Source organism: Hydra vulgaris, chromosome 11, assembly GCF_038396675.1.
Source record: "Hydra vulgaris chromosome 11, alternate assembly HydraT2T_AEP".
Classification (NCBI taxonomy): domain Eukaryota; kingdom Metazoa; phylum Cnidaria; class Hydrozoa; order Anthoathecata; family Hydridae; genus Hydra; species Hydra vulgaris.
Genome location: NC_088930.1, coordinates 17,585,308 through 17,608,526, shown reverse-complemented (window position 1 = coordinate 17,608,526; position 23,219 = coordinate 17,585,308). Strand labels below are relative to the sequence as shown.

Here is a 23,219-nt window from a genome sequence, read left to right as displayed (position 1 = left end):
AGTATTATTTATATCATAACTTTTGAGTTTCGATAGAAGGATTTGATGATTGACTGTATCGAAAGCTTTACTTAAGTCGATAAAAAGACCAAGGGTATACTTGCCTTCATCAAACGATTTAAATATGTCCTGAACAAGGTGAATGATTGCATGATCGGTGGAATGGCCAGATTTGAATCCAAATTGTTTATAGAAAAAGAATATTATTTACATTTAAAAAAGAATAAAGCCTATTATACATAACTCGCTCTAATATTTTAGAAAAACAATTAAGAATTGAGATTGGACGATAATTTGCAACTTCAGAAGGATCGCCCGATTTTAAAATTGGAATGATTTTTGCAATTTTTAGGTTTTCTGGAAAAACACCATGTTTTAAAGATAAACTAAAAATATGTAATAATGGAACTGTGATGTATTTTATCGATTTAATAACGACATTACTACTTATAGAATCGAAACCTACACTTTTTTTGGGCTTTAACAAAGAGACTGCGTCTAATAATTCATTTTCCGTAAGTTTAGGATTAAACATAACACTAATGTTGTTTGAGGTTACGTAAGACTTAAAGTGTATTTTAGAAGTTGCTTTATTTGATGATAAAATAGGACCTATATTTACAAAAAAATGATTAAGTGTTTCGGCCACTAAGAATTCATTTACAATACAGTTGTTATTAACTTTAAGATTTTTCGGAAGTAAATTACCGTATAAACGTTTTTTACCGATTACCTCCTTTATAATTTGCCATGTTTTTTTCGAATCATTTTTGTGTTTAGTAATTGTTCCGAATAGTAATGTTTCTTTGAGCGTTTTAAAACTAATTCATATAGCCGTTTATAGGTTTTGTAATTAGTTTCATTTTTAAGAGTTTTTTTTTTTAAGAAACTTGTTATATAAACGTTGTTTTTTTTTTGAGGATTTAAGAATGCCCCTCGTGATCCAGGGGTTTAAAAGTGTTTTTGTTTTGATAACTTTAGTAACTTCCGGGAATGCTTTATTATAAAGATTAGGAAATTCAGTTAAAAAGATATCATATGCTTTATCGGCATTTAGATTTAGTTGTAGGGTGTCCCAGTTGACACCAGTAAGAAGTTTATGAAAATTTTTGATGGAAGCGTCGTTTACTAACCGTGTTGTAATTAATTTTTTTCTATCACTAAGAGCTTTATAGTCGATGCATTTTTGCGATAGAATAAAAATAGGGAAGTGATCAGAAATGTCAGATTTAAATATACCTGTCCTTATTTTAATATTTACGAAATCATTTGTAATAATTTGTTCTAAAGATGTTGCACTTTCTCTAGTTACTCGCGTTGGTTTATTGATTAGGGGAATATAACTATTTTGAAAAATTGTGTTAAAGAAGTTCTTAATGTTTTTATTTTTGTCGTATTCTAATATATTAAGATTAATGTCACCAACAATATAAACCGATTTATTTAAAGATGATTTTTTTTAAATTATACTTTTAATGTGATTTTCAAATGCCTTAATACTTCCTGAGGGCGGTCTATATAAAGCATGGATGACGATATTTCTTGAAGTTTTATTAATAATTTCAACACATAAAGATTCATAATCATTAGTGGTTGAACTTAACTGTGGTTTCCTTTTGAATAAAATTGAATTTTTTATGTATATACACAAACCTCCACCTTCCTTTTTTGATGTTCTAACTTGATGAATTACTTTATAATTAGGTAGTTGAAAATTAGAATTGTTTTCAATGCTTACATCGTTACACCATGTCTCGCTGAGACAAATTACCTGAAATCTAATGTCAATTTTATGTAAAAATTGTTTCAATGACTCAAAATTTTTTAAAATACTTTTAATATTAATGTGAAGCATTGAAAACGAATTATCTTCCATTCCTTTATCAATAATTTTTGAATTTGGGTTATAATATATCGAGCTAGTATTTTTAATTACATGACTATCGTTAAAAAAATTATAATCGGATCCGAATAGTTGTTTAAAACTATTGGCTTTTTCTGTGAATTAACGTTTATGTTTGATAAAACAATATTATCAGCCATTTTAAATAAAAAAATAAATCAATATAAATTTAACTAAAAAAAAAAAATCATTTGACATGATTTTTTTTTTCTAAATTCTTTAACAATAAGCTTATCATATATAACAACAGAATATTTACCGTTTATCCTATGCGTTTTGCTTTCTTCAAGAAGCTTCTTTCTTATTATAGTAGTTTCTAGCGAAAAATCCTCGTTAATATAAATTCCAGAACCTTTTAGTTTGTTGGCGTTTTTTTAAATCTTTACTTTGTCTTTATATTTTAGTAACTTAATAACAATTGTTCTAGGCTTTTTAATATCGATAATACCAGTTCTGTGCGCTCTTTCTATGATTACATCTTTTACATTGAGGTTATTTTCAAGAAGGTTTATTATTTTTACTTCCGTATCATCCCAGTTTTCGTTATCATTTTCTTTGACTCCTTCGATTCGAAGATTGTTTCTCCTTTGACGATCTTCTAGTTGTCTAAATCTATTTTTTTCATTCTCCCCTATGATTCCATTGAACCATATTTTTTTTTCACATCTTTGACTTTTTTATCATTTATCAATTTTTTTTCCAAATCGCTGACTTTTTTATCATGGCAATCCTGATAGAACGTTAGACTTTCTTCAATTTTTTTTTTGTATTTTTTCATACTTTATCATCTGCTTGTTTGTTTTTTTAAGATCGGTAATTCGGTTTTCGTTTTCCTTTTTTAAAACTTCACAAGAATTCTTTAATGTATTAATTTCTTTTAGCAATCCATCAATTCGATCGTTAGCCATTTTTAAATTTGCACTTATTAACGCTAAAATATCTTTTTGTTGTTTTTGGAACATTTCTTGAAATATTTCACGAACTAATTTTATTGAGACTTCAGTGTTAAGTTTTGAACTCATTATTGACAAGATTTGAAAAAAAATAAATAAATAAAACTTGCAATATCAATTTTATTATTTTATTTCTTTCGTAGAAAAAAGCACGTCCGTTTACTACAGAACCGCAATCGCAATTTTCCTTGTTACATCTAGAACAATAATTACCCTGGGAGTTTTCATCAGTTTTATTTTTTTTAAAAGTTATTCTTATGGTAAAAAAAAGCACAAGTATGCCATCATAGGCAACCACTGCTCCTATGATGGCATAAGGGAGTATGGGGCTAGTTAGGATCGAGGGTAACTTAATGATTTCATTTAACCTTAGAGTCTTCCCTCAGAAAAGCCAGAAATTACTCGAAACCATCCTAATTTACCATTTCATGCTTCACACCAGCATTGTAAAATTTTGCGCATGCGCATAGGATATATTGCGTTTTACGTATTTTTTGGACCAAAAAAAATTTTGGAGCATCGCTTTCTTTTAACTTTACTTAAAAATAAGTTTTTCTTATAAAAAAAAAAGGTTTTTCCAACTCGTCAATATTTCAACACCTCCAACTCGTCAGTATGCCATCATGAGTAAAAGTCATCATTTTCATTAAAACAAGCTGTGTCTGATTTGTTCAAAAGATAAAATTAAAGTAACTATTCCACTAAATGCACAAAACTTGAATATAAAATGCATGAAAATTTCATTTCTGCACAGTTAATAGTAAAATCACAATCTTAAATATATGAAGGAAATAAAACTACAACAGCACATCCCAAAATTTTTGTTGATTATAAAAACAATACTTGTGCACAAGAGACGTTTTTTCACTAAAACTAATGTAAAGTCAGTATAGTCATGTAGGTCTAATCATTTTTTACCAAAACCAATTTTAATGGAAATATGACCCGTATGCCATCATAGGCGCTATGCCATCATAGGCGCCTTTTCCCTCTATTATTATATACAAATTAAAAATTTAAATACATTTTAAAGAAGGGCATTATTTTTGATTTGTCAATTGTCTGGATTAAAGATCTTTTTATAACTATTTTGTACTTTTTCAACTTATTTTATTCCAACACAAGTGTAAAGTTTTTAAAAAACTTTTTAAAAAACATAATTTTTTTAAAATGCTATAATTTTTCCAAAACTTGGTCATTTTGCTGTTAACTTTCCTACCATTTTCTGTTGGTTTGTCACTACTACTTCTTGTTACAATAAGAATTATGGTTGGTAATATTAGGTGTTTTTAACATGCATCTTGGATGCTAATTTACAACTACTTAGTTATTAACTTGAAAGTTTACCACTACTTAAAAATACTCAATTATAGTGTAGTTATTTTTTAAATTACAAAAGATTTTTAAAAGCAATTTGAATTGAAAAAGCTTACAGGAATTTTTGTTGTTGTTTTATGAAATTAATCTGAATATAAAATTTGCAGAAGAACATAAAATATATACATGAAAATTTTGAATAGCAATCAAAGTTGATAAAAAAAATAAAAAAACAAAACTAATAACAAAACAAAAGTAATAAAAACAAAAATAATAAAACTTAACTTAGTAAACATAAATAATAAAAACTTTTGTTTTACAATACAAAAAAAAAAAATTTGACTAATTATTATTCTTTCAACCATTTTTCGAAAAAGAATTCAAAATTTTGATTTAAAAGGATTTAAAACAATGCAAAAAACACTTTTTTATATTATATTCTTAAAACGCATTTTTATATTATATTCTTATAAATGGATATTATATTCTTATAAATGGATTTTATATTATATTCTTATAAATGGATATAAAGAATATAATATAAAAACGCATTTTTATATTATATTCTTATAAATGGATACTTATGAAGTTAAAATGTTTTTTGCCAACAAGTCAACGCGCACATGTTGTTTGCAAAATGATGTGGCTAATTCCACAACAGAAAATGAAAGTTATAAGTTTACTCATTGTTACATCATAAAAAAAGTATCATTGTAAAATATTATTTTAACCAAGAGTTTATTTGCATATTCCGAATTAATTTAGTGTGAAAATAGAGCTAACATGTTAAATTTGTTGTTTGCCATTTTTTATATTTTTGAAAATATATATTTCAAGAAAAAATGAACCTTTGCAATTTTCACTTAACATAAATTAACAAAAACATGATGCAGTTTTATTTTTTTCTAAAATTTAGTTAAAAACTTAAATTTTTTAATAATATATGCGAAAGAGTATTAAATTTACATTTTCACGTTTATTGTTTTAAATAACAATGCTTAGCTAAAGCACATTTTAATTTTAAATTTGTATAACGTAAGTTAAAACTACATGCGTTTACTGGCACTTTTTCGTAAAGTTTTTATTGCATACACAATGAACTATAATGTTTTTATGTAGTTTGTATTTGGGTAAAATTTTTGTTTCAGTAAATAAATCGTTTGTCAATATAATTAAGGGGATTGTCCATAAAGCCACTCTATATTTTTTAATTTTTAACCCCTTCTCTCCTGTGATAGTTGATCACATATACCTGCACCCCCTCTCCCTCCTAAACTGTAATAGCAGTTTTTATGTCAAAATAATTTTAAAAGATTTAAATGTAAATACTTTATAGCATTTAAAAATTCAACCTAATGAAAATAAAGCAACACACATACACATACGCATAAACATAAGAAGTGTGAGTAAAATTTCTGACTTACTTAAAGATAATATGACAATTGTCATACTGAAGCATTTTTTTAAAGTTGCTTTTGGTCATACGGAAAAACTGTGTTCAATTTGATAACTTTCACATGTTTCTAAAATATCACACAGAAAGAGTGCCTCCAATTTTTTAAAATTGCCTTATTTAATTACTTTTGATGAACGAGTTTAATACTTTTGGAATTCGTTTGTAACATAACTTTGAAAAATTTAACTCTTAATAATAGATATAAAAAACCACAATAATTTCTGGGTAACATGAGTGATGTAATGTAAGTTAAATATATAGTATCAAAAAAACAAGTTTATTTTGCTTAGCCAATCACCTCTGATAGATTTTTAAATATTTTTTTAATTAGTATTGAGTTGAAACAATTTTTTTCCCTTGTTTTCTGTGTAACATAAGTTAAGTTGCATTTTCAATAATAAGTTTGCTTTCTTATGGCAAGATTCAAAACTTTTTAGCTTATTTCATTTTTCAGGCTAACAGCTTTCATACAAAAAAGCTAAAAATTTAATTTACAGTTTAAATAGACAAATATTTGATAAAGTTGTTGCCCGTGTAACTTAAGTTGAAAATGTAACTGCCCATACATACATATATATATATATATATATATATATATATATATATATATATATATATATATATATATATATATATATATATGTATATATATATATATATGTATATATATATATATATATATATATATATATATATATATATATATATATATATATATATATATATATATATATATATATATGTATATATATATCTGTCTGTGTGTATATATGGGCAATTTCACGCTCAAGTGAGTTATTTCTTTAAAATGAATAAATTAATTCAAACAAAAGCCAAGTAATTATCAGGTTACTATAGGTTTAAAAATTCTAAATTTTGAATTATGTTATTTGTGTTTTTTTGGTTTTGTTTTAAATTTCAATTTAAAGTCATGCGTCATACTTTCCATATAAATGGTAGCTAAACTACCTTATGATAAAAGCATTGAATTTTCCCCATTAGTAAAAATAACTAATTTGATTTAAGATATATAAATAAATAGCTAAAACAATCTTTTGAATAATTTTACGCAGAAAAACAACTGCTTAGTTTAGTTTAAGAAGCCAGTTTATATAGGTTAAATATTTGTCTTGAAATATTCATCTGAAAACAATAGGTTAAATGGAATGTTTTTTTGCGTCCCGTAAGTAACTCAGCATATTATCAACTATAATTCCTAAACTTAAAATATTTGAACGAAATTTCAATATACAGGAAAACAAACAAATGATTCATAAATATATAAATCTGTGAAAATTAAAAATATATGTCTAAAAATGTGACATTACAAAAGTCAAAATGTCCTGTAAGTTACGTTGGTATTGCCCATATATATATATACATATATATATATATATATATATATATATATATATATATATATATACATATATATATATATATATATATATATATATATATACATATATATATATATATATATATATATATATATATATCTATATATATATATATATTTATATATATATATATATATATATATATATATATATATATATATATATATATATATATATATATATATATATATGAATGTATGTATGTATGTATGTATGTATGTATGTATGTATGTATGTATGTATGTATGTATGTATGTATGTATATATATGCATATATATGTAGTATGTATATATATATATACAGTGCCGGCTGGTGGCGTGTGTAAAGAGTGCAATGCACATAGGCGGCAATTTTCTAGGGACAGCAAATTTGAAGGTCAACAGTGAAGAAATAGTTGCTAAAAAGAGTTCTTCATTCTAATAATATTTAAACATTATTTATATATGTTTAAAATTTCATTGATATTTCAATATTTAAATTTTGTAATTAATTTTTTTGTAAAAGTGTTGATATAGAAAGTTCTTGAGTTCTTTTTTGCTTAGTTTTGTATCATTAGATTTTATCATATATTTATTTCAGTATCATCTAAAAGGGTTAAAAAAACACCATAAATAAGAAGATATAGAGTTGTTAGAAGATCCCTACTTTTTAATCAAAATCTTTCGCAAATGTATCAACAAAATAGGTGGACAATATACAGATAACCTTAATTTTTTGTTTCTTATGAGAAAATTCAAGCCGTCTACGAATTATGGTATCATGCCATAATAAAAACTAAGCTAAACTAGATATTTTTTCGAATTCAGAAATACCTTATAGTCCAGCAATGATTTTGAGATAAATACTTCGCCATATGAAATCAATTCAAATGAAATCAAAGAACATGATGTTGAGATAAAAGGTAAAAAATTGAGGTAAAACAGAAAATAGAGCAAAACGGTAAGCCAACTTTAAAACACTCCTCCTGCAAATGTAATTAGCTTGCTTTTTTTTGTACACAGGAAGAAATTTCTGAATGGCCTCTCACAAACCATAATATTCAAGAAGTAGTTATGAAAGGTTCTGTAAACTGTCAATTAAACAGCTACCCGAGAAATTGCGAGAATTGTTCATTTTTTACTTTTTCTTTTTAACCAAAGAATTTTGAATGGTAAAAGTCATCCTAGATCATGGCTAATTTACTCAAAAAAATTTAAGAAAATATTTTGTTTTTGTTGTAATCTATTCAAAAATACAGATATCTCTCTATCAAAAGCAGGATCCGCTGGCTGGAGGCATTTATCACAAAACTTAACGAGGCATGAAATTAGTGCTTATCATATTGAAATCTGGTGGATCCAGTTTAAAAAAATCAAGTTAAAAATAAGACTTTAATAAGTTCATAAACTGTTGATATTTATCGGAGAAGCATTTTCTGAATAAAATTGATTAATGGGATATTCTAAAAAGGATAATTTGCATAATTAATATGACGGCATCACTAACATGGCATTTAGAGAATCATCTGAAAAACACTATGAAGAAAACTATGGGAATTGTCTAACAATTGTTGAACTTATGGCAGAATTTGACCCAATTATGGATTATTTTGTTTCCAAAATAAACAAAACGCGTTATTAATTCAAAAATATTCAAAAAGCAAGTATTCAGTTAGTGGCTCGTGCCACTAAAGAGAAAATCCTTTTAAAAAGTGGATTTTAAAACTTTAATGTCAAAATTTGTGTTGAACTAATAAAATCCAATATGGCATTTTTGGAATCCTCTTACAATCACACTAAATTTGGTGAATATGTTTCCCAAGCTTAAATTTTGGCTACAACTTCGTGTTTAAAATTTGAATTATATTTCTGGTGCAGAATTTAAGACTGAACTCTGTTTTTTGTCATGAAAAACTAATGAGAAATTCCGCTTGATATTCTAATATTTGTATTCACACATGGTTATGAAGAAATATTCTCCAATATTTGAATTGCATTTAGAATCTTGCTAACATTTCCAGTTGCTGTCTGTCAATGCAAATAATCTACTTCCAACTAAATTTGATCAAAAACTATTTACGATCAAACATCAAAGAAACTGAACGGACCTTTGAATATTTCTTTTGAGAGCAAAGAAACTAATTAAATATGAGACTTAAATTTGCTCAAATGAAAGCCAGAAAAGTGCTACTTTCAAACAATAAAATCTGAAAATCTAAATTTCTATAAAGTTTCGAATTTTCAATCATTTTAATCTAATTTTAAAAAACTGATATATTTTTATATTTAAACATAATATTCTTTAATTTTGATATTTTCTTCTTACATATATATATATATATATATATATATATATATATATATATATATATATATATATATATATATATATATATATATATATATATATATATATATATATATATATATACACTTTTCTTTTGTTTATAAAAGTAGTCAGCAGTGGATCAATTTAATTATAAACAAATAAGTTATAATAGTTATAAATAACAGAAGTTAATTTGAGTTTCAATATTTTTCATTTTTGAATAATGTTTTTTTCTTTAATTATATTGACTTTCTTTATTGAGAATTAAATAGAAATTTTTATATATTTGCTTTCGTTTTTCTTTTTCTTTTGTTGTTTGTATGAATATAACACCTTACTTTTTTAAATAGACCATTTTAAATAGTTGGTATTTTAATATAAAAGTATAAAATTCATTAACTACTGTTAAGAAAACTTTTGCGCAATCAACACTATGAGTATGAAGATTTCATTCATTTAAGCCAATTGTATTTCCCGGCCATTTTTTTAAATGTTAATTATGAAAGAGATGCTAGCTCTTTGAAGCAGCGCCCATTATAGTATTTGTAGAAAAGAGAAAGAGAAGCAACATTACATGATATGATAATGGTTAGAGGTTGGCTGCAAGAGCAGGTGTAACTATGTTTACAATGCATTTTTGCACCTTGTCTAAAATAAAAAGGGCATAAGTCGAAGATCCATGCTAGACATGGCAACAGTATTCTATACAAGAACAGATTTAAGATTTATAGAGATAAAATCCTGAGTAATAAAGTAGAGAGCATGATAAAAAGATACAACCTTAGCAGATGCTAATTTTGCAGTGGATTTGATATATGGTTTCCAAGAAAGATCTGAAGTAAGAGTTAATCCTAGATGATGAAGGGTAGATGACACATCGAGTACATTACCATTTAGAAATAAAGGAAGATCTAAATTTTTACAATTAGCTGAAAATAATAGCGTTTGATCTGAGTTAAAGTTCACTAGCCACTGTGAGTCCCATGCTATAGCAAAAGTGAGATCCTTTTCAAGCTCAAATGCCCCCTCCTCGCAATCAGAGAGTGTTGGCTTCAAGACAAGAATAAATGGTAGTATCATCAGCAAACAATTCCACCTTAGATGTGAGAATACCCAGAAGATCATTAATGTAAATTCAAAAGAGTATAGGACCAAGGATAGAAAATTAAGAAACCCCTGAAGTTACAGGGTATGAGGAATACTGCTGTCCATTGAGGACAACTCAGATGATTCAAGTCAAGCCCCATTCTTCTATATGGGTTTCCTCACATTGTACTGCAGCAATTTCCGATATATTATTATCAGCAAATTAGGAATGTTGTAAGAAAAATGTTGATTGCTTTAGTTTGTCCTGCAAATTTTTGAACAGACAAAAAATTGTAGTTGTGTCGATCAATTTAAAAATATTTATTAAATAATCAATATTGTTCAAAATATAATATAAACTGCTTTTTAACAAACTTAATTCAACTTTGTATTTGTTATATAGCATGCTAGCTTGAGTGAAGTAAATGATAAAAAATTTGTAAAATTAAATTTTTTAACTTGTCTGCAACTTTCAAATGATATTGTGCTTGTGTTTGTATTTGTATATATATATGTACATATATATATGCATATATATATACATATATATATATATATATATATATATATATATATATATATATATATATATATATATATATGTATATATATGTATATATATACATATATACATGTATATATATATATATATGTATATATGTATATATATACATATATATATATATATATATACATATATATATATGTATATATATATATATGTATAGATATATATATATATATAAATATATATATATATATATATATATATATATATATATATATATATGTATAGATATATATATATATATATACATATATATATATATATATATATATATATATATATATATATATATATATATATATATATATATGTATATATATATATATATATATATATATATATATATATATATATATATATATATAAATATATATATAAATATATATATATATACATATGTACATATATATGTGAATGTTATCAAAGTGTTAAAAATCATTTTAGTGGCAGCATTTTCTATGAGTTCTGAATGGATGTAATAGAAACATCTTATTTGAGTTATGTTAAATTTTTTTTTCGGTTAAGTTTGTTTTATCTTGCAATTAACACCAAATTTCAAATATGTCCAAAGTGCATTTAAATCATTTTTAAATTTTGATTTTTACACTTAAGAATTTTGAAAGTTTGTACAGTTTTTTGTGATGTCATAATAACAAGATTTTATAATCAGTCTAAATATATTACATTTTACATCTATATATATTACTTTTGTTATTATTGTCGATTAATTTTTACATTTAGGTGTAGATACTGAAAAAGCTATCTGTGCAAGTTTCAGAACATACATTGATAAAGAGTTAGCCAGGCATTTTTTATATAAGAATAACTTTTGTCATGGCAGAAATTATTTTTCTATAAATATTAATTTTGGTTTGAAAAGTGTCTTATATATTCCAGTTATTACCCTTAAGATATAAAGTTATTACCCTTTAGACATAAAAAATATTTTTTCTATAAATATTAATTTTGGTTTGAAAAGTGTCTTTTATATTCCAGTTATTACCCTTAAGATATAAAGTTATTACCCTTTAGACATAAAAAATATTTTTTCTATAAATATTAATTTTGATTTGAAAAGTGTCTTATAATTTCCAGTTATTACCCTTTAGACATGAAGCAAACTATTTTTACATATTATTATAATACAATAAGATATAATATATAAATTGCTTCATACTATAGAATCAATAGTAGCAGTTAAAAAATATTTTCCAGACAAAAAAAAAGGAGAATGTTTATGAAAATTTTTTTAAATATTCATATAAATTAAAAATAAAATTAATTTAATTTGATAAATATTTTAGCCCCTCTTGCCCATCGAAATAAAACTATAAAGGAGATAAGCCAGTTGAAAGGGTTGAGCTGTTATAATTCTGATGAGGCGATTAACTCTAATTATGATAATGATGTGGATCCTGTTTTCAAATGTCCTATAACTCTGGAAGTAATGGCAGATCCTGTAGTAGCTGCAGGTAAATTTAAATGTTCATTGATATTAGTATTATTTATCATATTACATTGATTTAGATTGAGCAACTTAATAATGCTCATTTATTTATACAAAACACACGGCAGCCATTAAACCTAAGTTTTAAATTAACCTAAGTTTTAAATTAACCTAAGATTGAGCAACTTAAATTTGTAACTTATGTGAGTGTAAAAGTCTGTTGGTCAAGTTGAATTTGCTGGTCATTTATGAAAGGATCATGTATAAAATAACTATAATATAAATTAAATTTTAAAAATTTTTCAACAATTTTATATTTTTTAAGCTTCAACCAATATGTTATGTATTTATAAAAGCAGCAAGATTGTAAAAATTAAATAAAAACCATTTGCTTAGCAGTGTTTTAAACCATAAAAACGTAAGATTATTGGCAATAAGGATAGCGCACTAAACCACTGAGCTACTGATACTATTTATTATATAGAAAGCAAACCTAGTTATAAACTTTTTATACTGATTGCAATGACTCAATACTTTTTTAGCTGGTACTCTAAATAAGTGCAACTATATTGCATAGCAGCATTGCATAGATATTTATAAAATAAATATCTCAAAAAAACAACACAAACATAAAATTTACTTTTAAACAAATTACAATTAAATAGAACTTTATTATTAATAGAGATTTTATATGTAAATGTAAAAAGCAATATATAATATTCAAATGTAATAAATCCACATACATAAGGTCGTGAACAAACATCTGTAAGCTTAAACTTCAGTACTGCTAATAGTCGGGAAGTTAAGTTTGTGGAATGTTTAATGAATGAATGGACCTACTAATGCTTATGCTAAAGTTTTAAATGATTACTTTTATAAATTTCTAACAATAGTAATCAATTTGCCATGACTCCCTCCTTCCCTCTCTTGATAGTTCCATTCGTTATCTTCTTAATTAACCTCATAGTTTAATAATCTGTCAAAATAAATATTAAAAATAGCGTAATTAAAAGTTTTTTTCATTAAGAGTTTATTGCAGAAAAGTTACTTCAAAAAAAGTCTAACAGATAGAGTTAACTTGTTTGACATACCTTGCTTTCAGTGACCCATTTTCTGGGATGTTTTTTGCTTTGCAAGTATATATAGTTTTAATGTTGGTTGAAGTTTTACAGATTTAAATTTTGAAAAACACTTTGAGAAATGTCACCCAATTATCATTTTCGTTAGGGATACTTTTTAGCTATAGAGCAGCCTGTTTAAGTGTGTCATTTTATCTTACCTTAAACTCAAAGAAAATACTGAAATGCTCTCAGTAATTTCTTTAGTATTTTCCTCAAAAAGAAAAGTTTATATGGATCATTATAAAAGCATTACAGATTTTTTACTTATTTTAATATAACAAGTGTTAAAAAATAATGGAGTGGTTTGATAACTCTAGATTGATTAGGATTAAAAAGTTGTTTAAGAAGGATCTTTGCATACTCTCAAGAAAAAAACTCTTGAATTTAATCAACACTATTAACCCAATGTGGATATCATATGGTCCAATTATGTGATAAGTGATGCAAGTCAAAGCTATTTAAAAAATTTTGTAATGAAAGAAGAAATTCAGATAGATATTGCTTTAAACAAAATGTCCTTAATAACATTTTATCTAAGAGTAAAACATATTATGAGATTAAAACTTAAATTAAGCTATGAATTAATTACATATTTAGTACATCTTTTTATTTTAACTTTTATTGCAACTGTTGTTGATATACTTATGTTATATTACAAAATATAGACACAATTGTAAATTATTAAATGCTTACATTGTTAAATATTTCTTACATGTTTTTGTTATACCCAATAAAAAAAGTAAAATTTATAAAATTTTGTTTTGTAGCTAAAATATGACCTTACCAATATAATTACCTTACCAATAAGTTTTTTGTTTGGTTTAATCTAAATTTCCATATTTAAACTTTTTCTAAAATTCGTTAATCAACTCATATCATTTTCCATTTAATAGTTATGAACATTTGTCCATGAAAACAGCTCTTTAGTTCAATGTGATATGTCAAATGGAATAGTCATGAGAAAATTGTGGAAGTATAAAAGAACTTACCTTAACCTTTAGAATGATTAAGTATAATTTAATTTTTGCTTCATACACAGTAAATAAGACTTTTAAATAGGGGTGCACTGATGCATCGGCATCAACATTGACCAGTGTTTATTCATTTAAAAAATGCATTAACATTGATAACCATTGGCTTATAGTAATGGTTTTAAGAACCTTATTTATTTTTCATTTGGGTTTTAATTTTGTATATAAATACAAAAATAACAATATAAATAGGGCAAATGCAATATATCAGCCTAAGTTATTTATATAAGGATATGTGCAGTAACTAAATCTCTTAAACCTGTTTAACTACTAATAACTAACCTGTTACTTTTTTTTTTTTTGAATGAGAATTAGCTGAGACAATATATTATACTTATAATTTTCCTATTTGCTGAGACAATATATTATACCTGTAACTTTATGTATTTTTGAAGTAACTAAATTCAATCAGGGAGTCTTCACTCTTCTAGTTTATGATTTTACAAAAATAGCTAAAGATAAATTTTATAAATAAATATCATTTTATAACATACAATATTTTTTTGTGTTAGTTGCTGCCTAAAATAAGAATAACACACACGTCAGTTATATCAAATATATGTATATATATATATATATATATATATATATATATATATATATATATATATATATATATATATATAAATTAAATTAAATTAAATTTAATTTATTGTTGCTCTGTCCTTAAAGAACATTAAGCACTCTATTTTTAAAATGCACTAAAATAATTTATATATATATATATATATATATATATATATATATATATATATATATATATATATATATATATATATATATATACACACACACAGAGTAGCGTCCAAAAGTAATTGGACAAATACCTTTTTAGTTATATTTTCTCATTGAGTTAACATTTTTAAAAGAAATTTTGCATAAGCATGTCAAATTATACCACAATTATGAAAAAGAAAACCCAAATCCTAATTTGGGAGTTTTTACTCAAAATTTTGCTAAAAGAATGAACATGATTGGCTTAGAAGTAATTGTACAAACTAAATATGTCGTTTAAAAATAAAACTTTCTCAACAAAGGATAAATTTTCAGCATTTTTTATGAAGATTTCTGTTAAATAATACATATAATGTTACATAGTGTTGTATTCTGTTACATAATGTATATAATCTGTGCATAATCCTAGTACTTCGTTGGAAAACCTTTTGCCGCAACAACAGCATTACATCTACGTGGCATTGAATCAACCAAATTAATTAAAACATCAATTCGTATTTCCTCCCAAGTGCGCTTAATCAACTCAAACAAATCGTGCTGATTAGATGGTTTCCGAACATCAATTTTTCTCTCAACATGTTCTCAAAGATGTTCGATTTAGTTCAGGTCCGTAGATTGTGATGGCCATTCCAAGATACAAACTTTCTTTTGAGCCAAAAATTCCGTGGCTAACGTGACAATGATCCGAAACACACCTCCAGGTGTGTTTCGTGTTGGAAAGTTGTCGTGTTGGAAAAGTTGTTGTGTTGGAAAGTTGTCGAGTTGGAAAGTTGTCGTGTTGGAAAGTTGAAAAGTGTTAGATCGTTGTCGTGTTGGAAAGTCCAACCATGCAAAATTTAGTCTTTTGCATGTGGCATTATATCTTTGATTATTCCTTTATACATGCTTTGGTCCATAATGCCTTGAACTCGATAGATTGGACCTACTCCATCACGGCTAAAACATGACCAATCCATTACTGAACCACCACCATGCTTTACTGAAGGAACTTGATACTTAACATTATTTCGAAGACCTATTGGACGTCGAACATATTTAATACCATCAGAACCAAACATATTAAACTTTGACTCATCACTCCATAGTATTTTCGACCATTGATTTGCTGTCAAAATTAGATGTTCTTTAGCAAATTTTAACCGTGCTCTACGATTTTTTGCAGAAACAAAAGGTTTTTTAATAGGACGACAGCCAAAAAGGTTGTTTTGTCTTAAGCGACACTTTACTGTTGCATAAGAGCAAGAAATTTGATGTGACTGTGTAAATTCTCTATGAATTTCTTTAGCATTCTTGCACGGATCTGCCTTTGACGATCTTACTACAACATTATCTTGGTGAAAAGTTGTTGATTTCGGGCGTCATGACTTTGTTGAAACTTGGAAGTGACTCTGTTGTTGAAAAACTTTTAATGCATAACCAACTATTGATTGTGGAATGTTCATATCTATTGAAATTTGTCGCACAGTCTTACCGTTATTAAGTGCTTGTACGATCAACTTTTTCACTGCCTTGCTTAAATATTTATTATGTCCCATTGCAAATTATTGATCCTTGAATGTTTTTGTAAAAAACTGGCTTCAGAGAAAGAAGTTAAAATAGTTTAAGTTATATCAACATTGTTAGAATTTAGTTTGTCCAATTACTTTTGAGCCAATCATTTCCATTCTTTTTGCAAAATTTTGAGTAATTACTCCCAAAAGGGAATTTTTGTTTTGTTTTTCATAATTGTAGTATAATTTGACACGCTTACGCAAAATTTCATTTAAAAATGTTTACTTATTGAGAAAATATAACCAAAAAGGTGTTTGTCCAATTTCTTTTGGACGCTACTGTATATATATATATATATATATATATATATATATATATATATATATATATATATATATATATATATATATATATATTTGATATAATTGATGTTCAAGTTATGCTAATTATGAAATTAATGAAACAGAATTGAAATTTTTTTTGTTTTGCAAATTTATCTCAATATATTGTTAAACAATATAAATAATGCGTTGATGTTCGTCACTTATTTTAATTTTTTCTATGATGTGTCACCTGAAAGTTTAAAACTGCAATTACAAGGATTGTGGATCTGAACTAAACCAAGAAGTTAATGTAAATTAAAAAAATTAAGTTCAAAAGTTTTAAAAATTATTTTAATTTTACTATAGCTTAAATATTGCAAAGTAGTAAGCATTAATTTATAACAAATACATTTTGTTATTATTATTGGAGAGAAAAAAAGGTGTTTTACATACACTCTAGTTTTTTTAGATCGTGTTGACTCTTAAATACTTTTTTAAGTATTTAAGAGAAACTATTTTTCATTAAATGCAGAGAAACTTCTATAATATTTCGAGTTTTAGCTTTTAAAATTAGAACTGTTTGTAAAAAATCTGCATTACTTTATAATAAAGTTTTCTGTGATAAATTTTGTTGTATATGAAGCTGGAAAATCTTGAGATGAAGTCCTCTTTATATAGGATGTTTAAAAGAGTCCTTTTTTGTATATTCTTTTATGGTTTTATATATGTCTGCATTTTTTGAATTATGGTATGCTTCTATTAAAGTTATAAATAAAATAGAAATTGTAGAAAAAATAATAAAACACTGGTGCCCTATTTTCAATCATCTTTCTTGTAGCTGTCTCAAAATGCTTTTAAAATAGAGTTGTTTCAGCTTTAATGCATGCACCCTAGTGGAAATATTGGATGCGAAAAAAAAGTACACCAGAAACGGATTAGATTTTTAAAACCATCATACTTTGTACTGTTATAAATAAAAGTTTGAAAATATTCTGTCGATATCTAACAAAATAACTTAAAATTTTGTTATATTTTATACTTGAATCATATAATAGTGTTTTACAGAAAATTATGGTGAACTGAGCTTGGGAACAAACTTAACCTAAAAATGTTAAAAAGTGGTAGAAATTTCAAGTCTAATTTTGCCCATTTTCTTCAACAGTTTTTTTTTTTGTTTCTTTTAATTAATTATGATTGACTCTCAACAAGGCTTCAAGCAACCACTATTAAAATGGGAGTTACTAGAAAAAAAAATAGAGATATAAAGCAAGGAAACGTTTGAAAGAAGACTTGAAAAGTTGAAGGTTGTATGAGTTTGGAAAGCATGAAGATGGGAGAGAGTTCCGAATGGTTGAAGTGCGGAAAAAAATTATACATAAGTTTTTTTAAAGCATGCAAGGACAGATATAGTAAATGAATGAGATTTGACTGAATGATGAGCCAAGCAAGAACGAGTTTTAGTTTATGGAACTAGAGATAATAGCTCCTTTAAGCAGCAACCATGATAGTATTTGTAAAAAAGAGCATGAGATGCAACTGTACGAAAATGGGAGAAAAGAGGCTCAAGCTTAGCAGATAGAGTGGGTCCAACTACGTTTACAATACGTTTTTGGACTTGGTCTAGAAGAGAAAGAGCATCATTAGAAGAACCATCCCTAATATGACAACAGTGTTCCATACAGAGATGAAAGGTCAAGCCACTGTGAGTTCCAATCTGTTTCAGAAGTGATATCAGATTCATGATCGACTGCCTGTTTTAAGCGATCGTAAAGAGAAGACTTTTTGTCAAAGCAGGACCATAAAGTTGAATTATGAGCAAAAAGAACTACTTTAAATGTAAGGTTGTCAGGAAGATCACTAATGTTGATAATAAATAAAACAGGATCAAAGTTAGAATCTTAAGGTACCCCAGAAATTACTGGAAATGAAGAGGTGTTGGCCTTTGAGGGTGACTTGAATAAAGCAATTAGAAAGAAAGGTTTTAATAATCTCAAAAACTTTCCCAGAAACACCATCTGAAATAAGCCTATGGAGAAGGCCAGCATGCCAAACTTTGTCAAAAGCCAGAGTTATGTCAAGTGCAATAACCCTAGCCTTTCTGCTTCCATCTAATGCACAATAAAATCTTTTAGTCACAGCAGTTAGCAAGTCAGCCATAGAACAAGAGGATCGTAAGCTGTATTGATTTTCTGAAAATAAGTTATTTGACTCAAGATGGGATGTAAGAAATTTTTTGATCAAAGACTCAATGACCTTGCCAAAACAAAAAGTATCTTGAGATAAGAAACGAGATTTTTTAAACTGAAAATAATGGAGCTTAGCATCAAACCTTTTTACATCGGTTTCTTGCAATAATAAATAGTCCTTTGTTCTCAAGAGAGTTGTTCTTTTGAAATAGATGAATAAAATTATTACAATAACTTTAAATGCTTACAACTTTTGTGCGAAAATTTGTTTTTTGATGAAATTTGAAATCTGGTGATGAATTTTAATTTTTGTTAATATAAAATTAAAAAAAAAAACAATTATAAGGAGGTTTTACACTAGAGAAGGGTAGTTATGATCAATTGTACTCCAATCACTATCAAACCAATCAATTAATGTCATTTTTAAAAATATTTTAGTGAAGCGTGAAACTTTAGCTATATTACTTTTACAAACTTTTGTGTCACGTTAATTTAAATAACCCTCAAATTCATACTTTATCGCTAAAATCATTGAAATTATTTAATTTAAAACCACATTTACCTTTAAAGAGTTGTTTTTTGTTTATTTGTTTTGTTTGCATTATTGTTAGTTAAGTTTTGTTATGTTTGTAATATTGTTAGTTGTGCTTTAAAAATTTGAATATTATTAAGTTCTTCACATTTGAAATGTTCAAAACTAAGTCACAGTCAAAGTAGATGTAAAGTTTGTTTATCTTGTTTTGTAAAAGGAAATATTTAAGCAAAATTCAAGACGGAAGTGTAGTTTTAATGAGAAAAAAAAAATATTTTATTGATAATATAAACTTAAATGATAGTCGTTTTCCAAAAGGAAATAGTGGAAGTTGTCTGATTAATTTAATAAAAATAGAAAAAATTAATACCAACATAATTTTGTGCAAATCATTTGATTTTTCTTACATCAAAGATACTTTTCTGATCAGAAACCAATAGTTTTTTCAGTGGGTGTGGTCTTATAGCTAGCAGTAGTTTAACATCTGAATTAAATATCGAACAAAGAGGAAGACCAGAACTCAATTCAGAATTTCTTCCCTCTGCTGGACCAAATAAAATTTGTAAATTTTATTGGACCAGGATTAGCACATATCTATTGTATTACAGAGGGAAGAGAAAACCTAATGAAGCAATTTGATAAAAGTTTGAGTAAGTCTTGAATAAGTTCCAATATACTTAAACTTTCGTTTAAGTATGTTGGAACATTTCATTTCAGCAATTATCAAGATCATATTTTCTAGATAAATGAATTCTTATTAAACTTAATTTAAATTAAATTTCTAAAACAACAAAGAGTTAAACGACTTTATGTATAACATTGGGTATTTTTACTTAGATGACAGAGGTGCCGAAATACAATGTTCCAATAACTTAAACTTTCGTTTAAGTATATTGGAATGTATTCAAAACTTACTCGAACTTTGGTTTTTAATCAAAGTTGCGACGTGCAGAACTTCAATTAGGGTATAAAGAACAAAATTTTCATCTAAAGCTTTGTTTACTGATTCACTGATTCCTACAAGTGAAGTAAACAAATTTAAAAATGCATGTGGTCTCAGTAACATACAAAGTGCCAAAGCTTTAAGTACTTTAAGTACTTTTAGAAGCTTGAAAGGTTGTAAATAATTTAAAAAAGATACAAGAAACAAACTTATTGAAGATGAGACTGTTTTAAATGAATACTTTGATGTAAGATCTATTAAGTTTGATGGGGGCAAAAACGTGAAGGCTTTTGAAAGTTGGTAACGGAGGAGCTAAATTTTTAAAAAATTTTTTAAATTTCTTAGATTGTTAAAAAGTGTCTAAGGTAAAAGGTAGAAAAATTTAGTTATAACGAAGTTGTATGTAAAGAAAAATACAAAGATAGTGAGGCCAACAAACTTATTATAATTGCACTTGTAGAAAAGTTGCAGGAATCTTATGCAAATCTGAAAGAAATAATAGATTTTATGAAGTGAAAGAGTATTAAATAGTTGTGTGCATTTGATATGAAGTTGGCCAACATTTATTTTGGATCAAAAACTGCAGCATCAATTCCTTGTCCTTGGTGTATAGCTAGCAAAAATGAATTTCAAAATTTTGTATTTCAAGGTGAACATAGAACCCCTGGAATCATTAGATTATCAGCTAATAATGACAAAAATGTATAGAAAAAAAAATAAATCAAAGTTCTCTGCTGCATCTTAAATATTGTCAATTAACTACTTTTAAATCAACCAGATAAAACAAAGTTTTAAAAGACAAAAACTTCATAAAGGGGAATTTAAAGGAGGACAGTGTTCAAAACTAGTTGATAATCACTTGAAGTTCACGCTTAAGAAAAACATACAGAGGAGTTTCAAAAAATGAAATCAATTGATTATTCAAATAAAGTACTAGGTTGTTGGAGTGAAAAAGCCTCTGAATCTGTTTTTCATAATTTTAGTCAGTTCTGGGAAAACAGTTTTAAGGTATCCAGCTGTCACAAATTGTTCTAAAAACTTTCTTAAAGCTATTGTTACATACCTTGCTTTTTATGCTATAATAAATCTTACTGTGTATTAATATATTTGTTTATTTTATTGTATTTATATATTGAAGTTATATACTGTGAAAAGTTAGTTTGTAAAAATGTAAAATATCAAACTTATTCAATATCAAACATTCAATTAAAGTAAAATATCAAACAATTATTATAACTTTTTTATGTAAAATATCCCTAAAACCTCTAACAAAAAAATCGAAATCTTTTATTTTTGTATTTAAGTGATCAGATCAATCTTACTCAAACTCAAAAATGTTAATATAAACTTTATCAAAGATTTTTTTTCATGGTACGAGAGTGATTAGAGTTACCCTACTTTGATCCTATGTACCCTTACTTAGTGTAACACCCCTTATAATTTTTTCAATTTTGTATTAACAAAAATTAAAAATCATTTTCAGATTTCAAATTTCATCCAGAAAAATTTTTTTGAGCGTTTAAATTTGTTTGCTGGGGTAAATGGGTAAATAATAAACGTGAAATGTCTATAACTTTTTAACAACAAATGATTTATTGATAAAATTTTAAATCCTAAAATTAACTTCTATTTATTTTAAGATATTATGAATAAGTTAATTTTATTATATTACATGAATACATGGGGCCAGGCACCCACATTTTTAGGTTTAACTTGTTCCTAGGCTTCAATCGCTGTAATTTTCTGTAAAACACTATCATATGATCCCAATATCAATATAACAAAATTTCAAGTTTGTACCATCTCTGAAAATTTAAACCTATTTTGAACACCAAAAATCCAGTACCTTCTCATTCAACCCTCCTCAATTTTATTAGATATCGGCAGAATATTTTCAAACTTTTAGTAATAACTTTACAAAGTATGGTGTTTTCAAAAATGTAGTATGTTACTTGTGTACTTTTTTTCCTTATCCAATATTTCCAGTAGGGTTTGTGCAAGTGAAGTTTTTTGTTCCATTTCCCTCATAGTAACAAGATGAAATTCAACATTTTACATGGTATAAATGTGAAATTTTGATTCCTTTCTTGTTACAAGTGAATGTAAGAGTTTAGCTGTTCCTGAATTTTATGTAACATGTCCATAGAATTCAAAAAATGTGAGGTATTAGTTACACAGTTAATTTTAGCATTAGCTGTAAGATCAATCTATTATGCTATGATCTCGCTATTATGCTATTTTAAAGAGTTTGTTAGTTGGACAAAAATAAAAAGTGCGAAGAACTTTAAGGCTTATTTTTTAAAACAGATTCCCTCAGTATCAATTTCATGTTTGCAGCATTATCAGAGAGGAGTATTTTTTTAGTTGGCCTTGTCCATTTATGTCAAGAAATCTTTAAAAAACTGTTAATTTTATTATG

General features: G+C 26.0%; 1 protein-coding gene across 1 annotated transcript in view; it reads left to right on the top strand.

Moving 5' to 3' along the window:
- The window catches only part of LOC136087480 (uncharacterized), a 203,070-nt gene that overhangs the window by 161,544 nt on the left and 18,307 nt on the right, over positions 1-23,219 (top strand). The window contains exon 13 of the mRNA XM_065810319.1: positions 12,296-12,463. Coding sequence (XP_065666391.1) covers positions 12,296-12,463 — 168 coding nt within the window. The remainder of the gene's footprint in view (positions 1-12,295; positions 12,464-23,219) is intronic.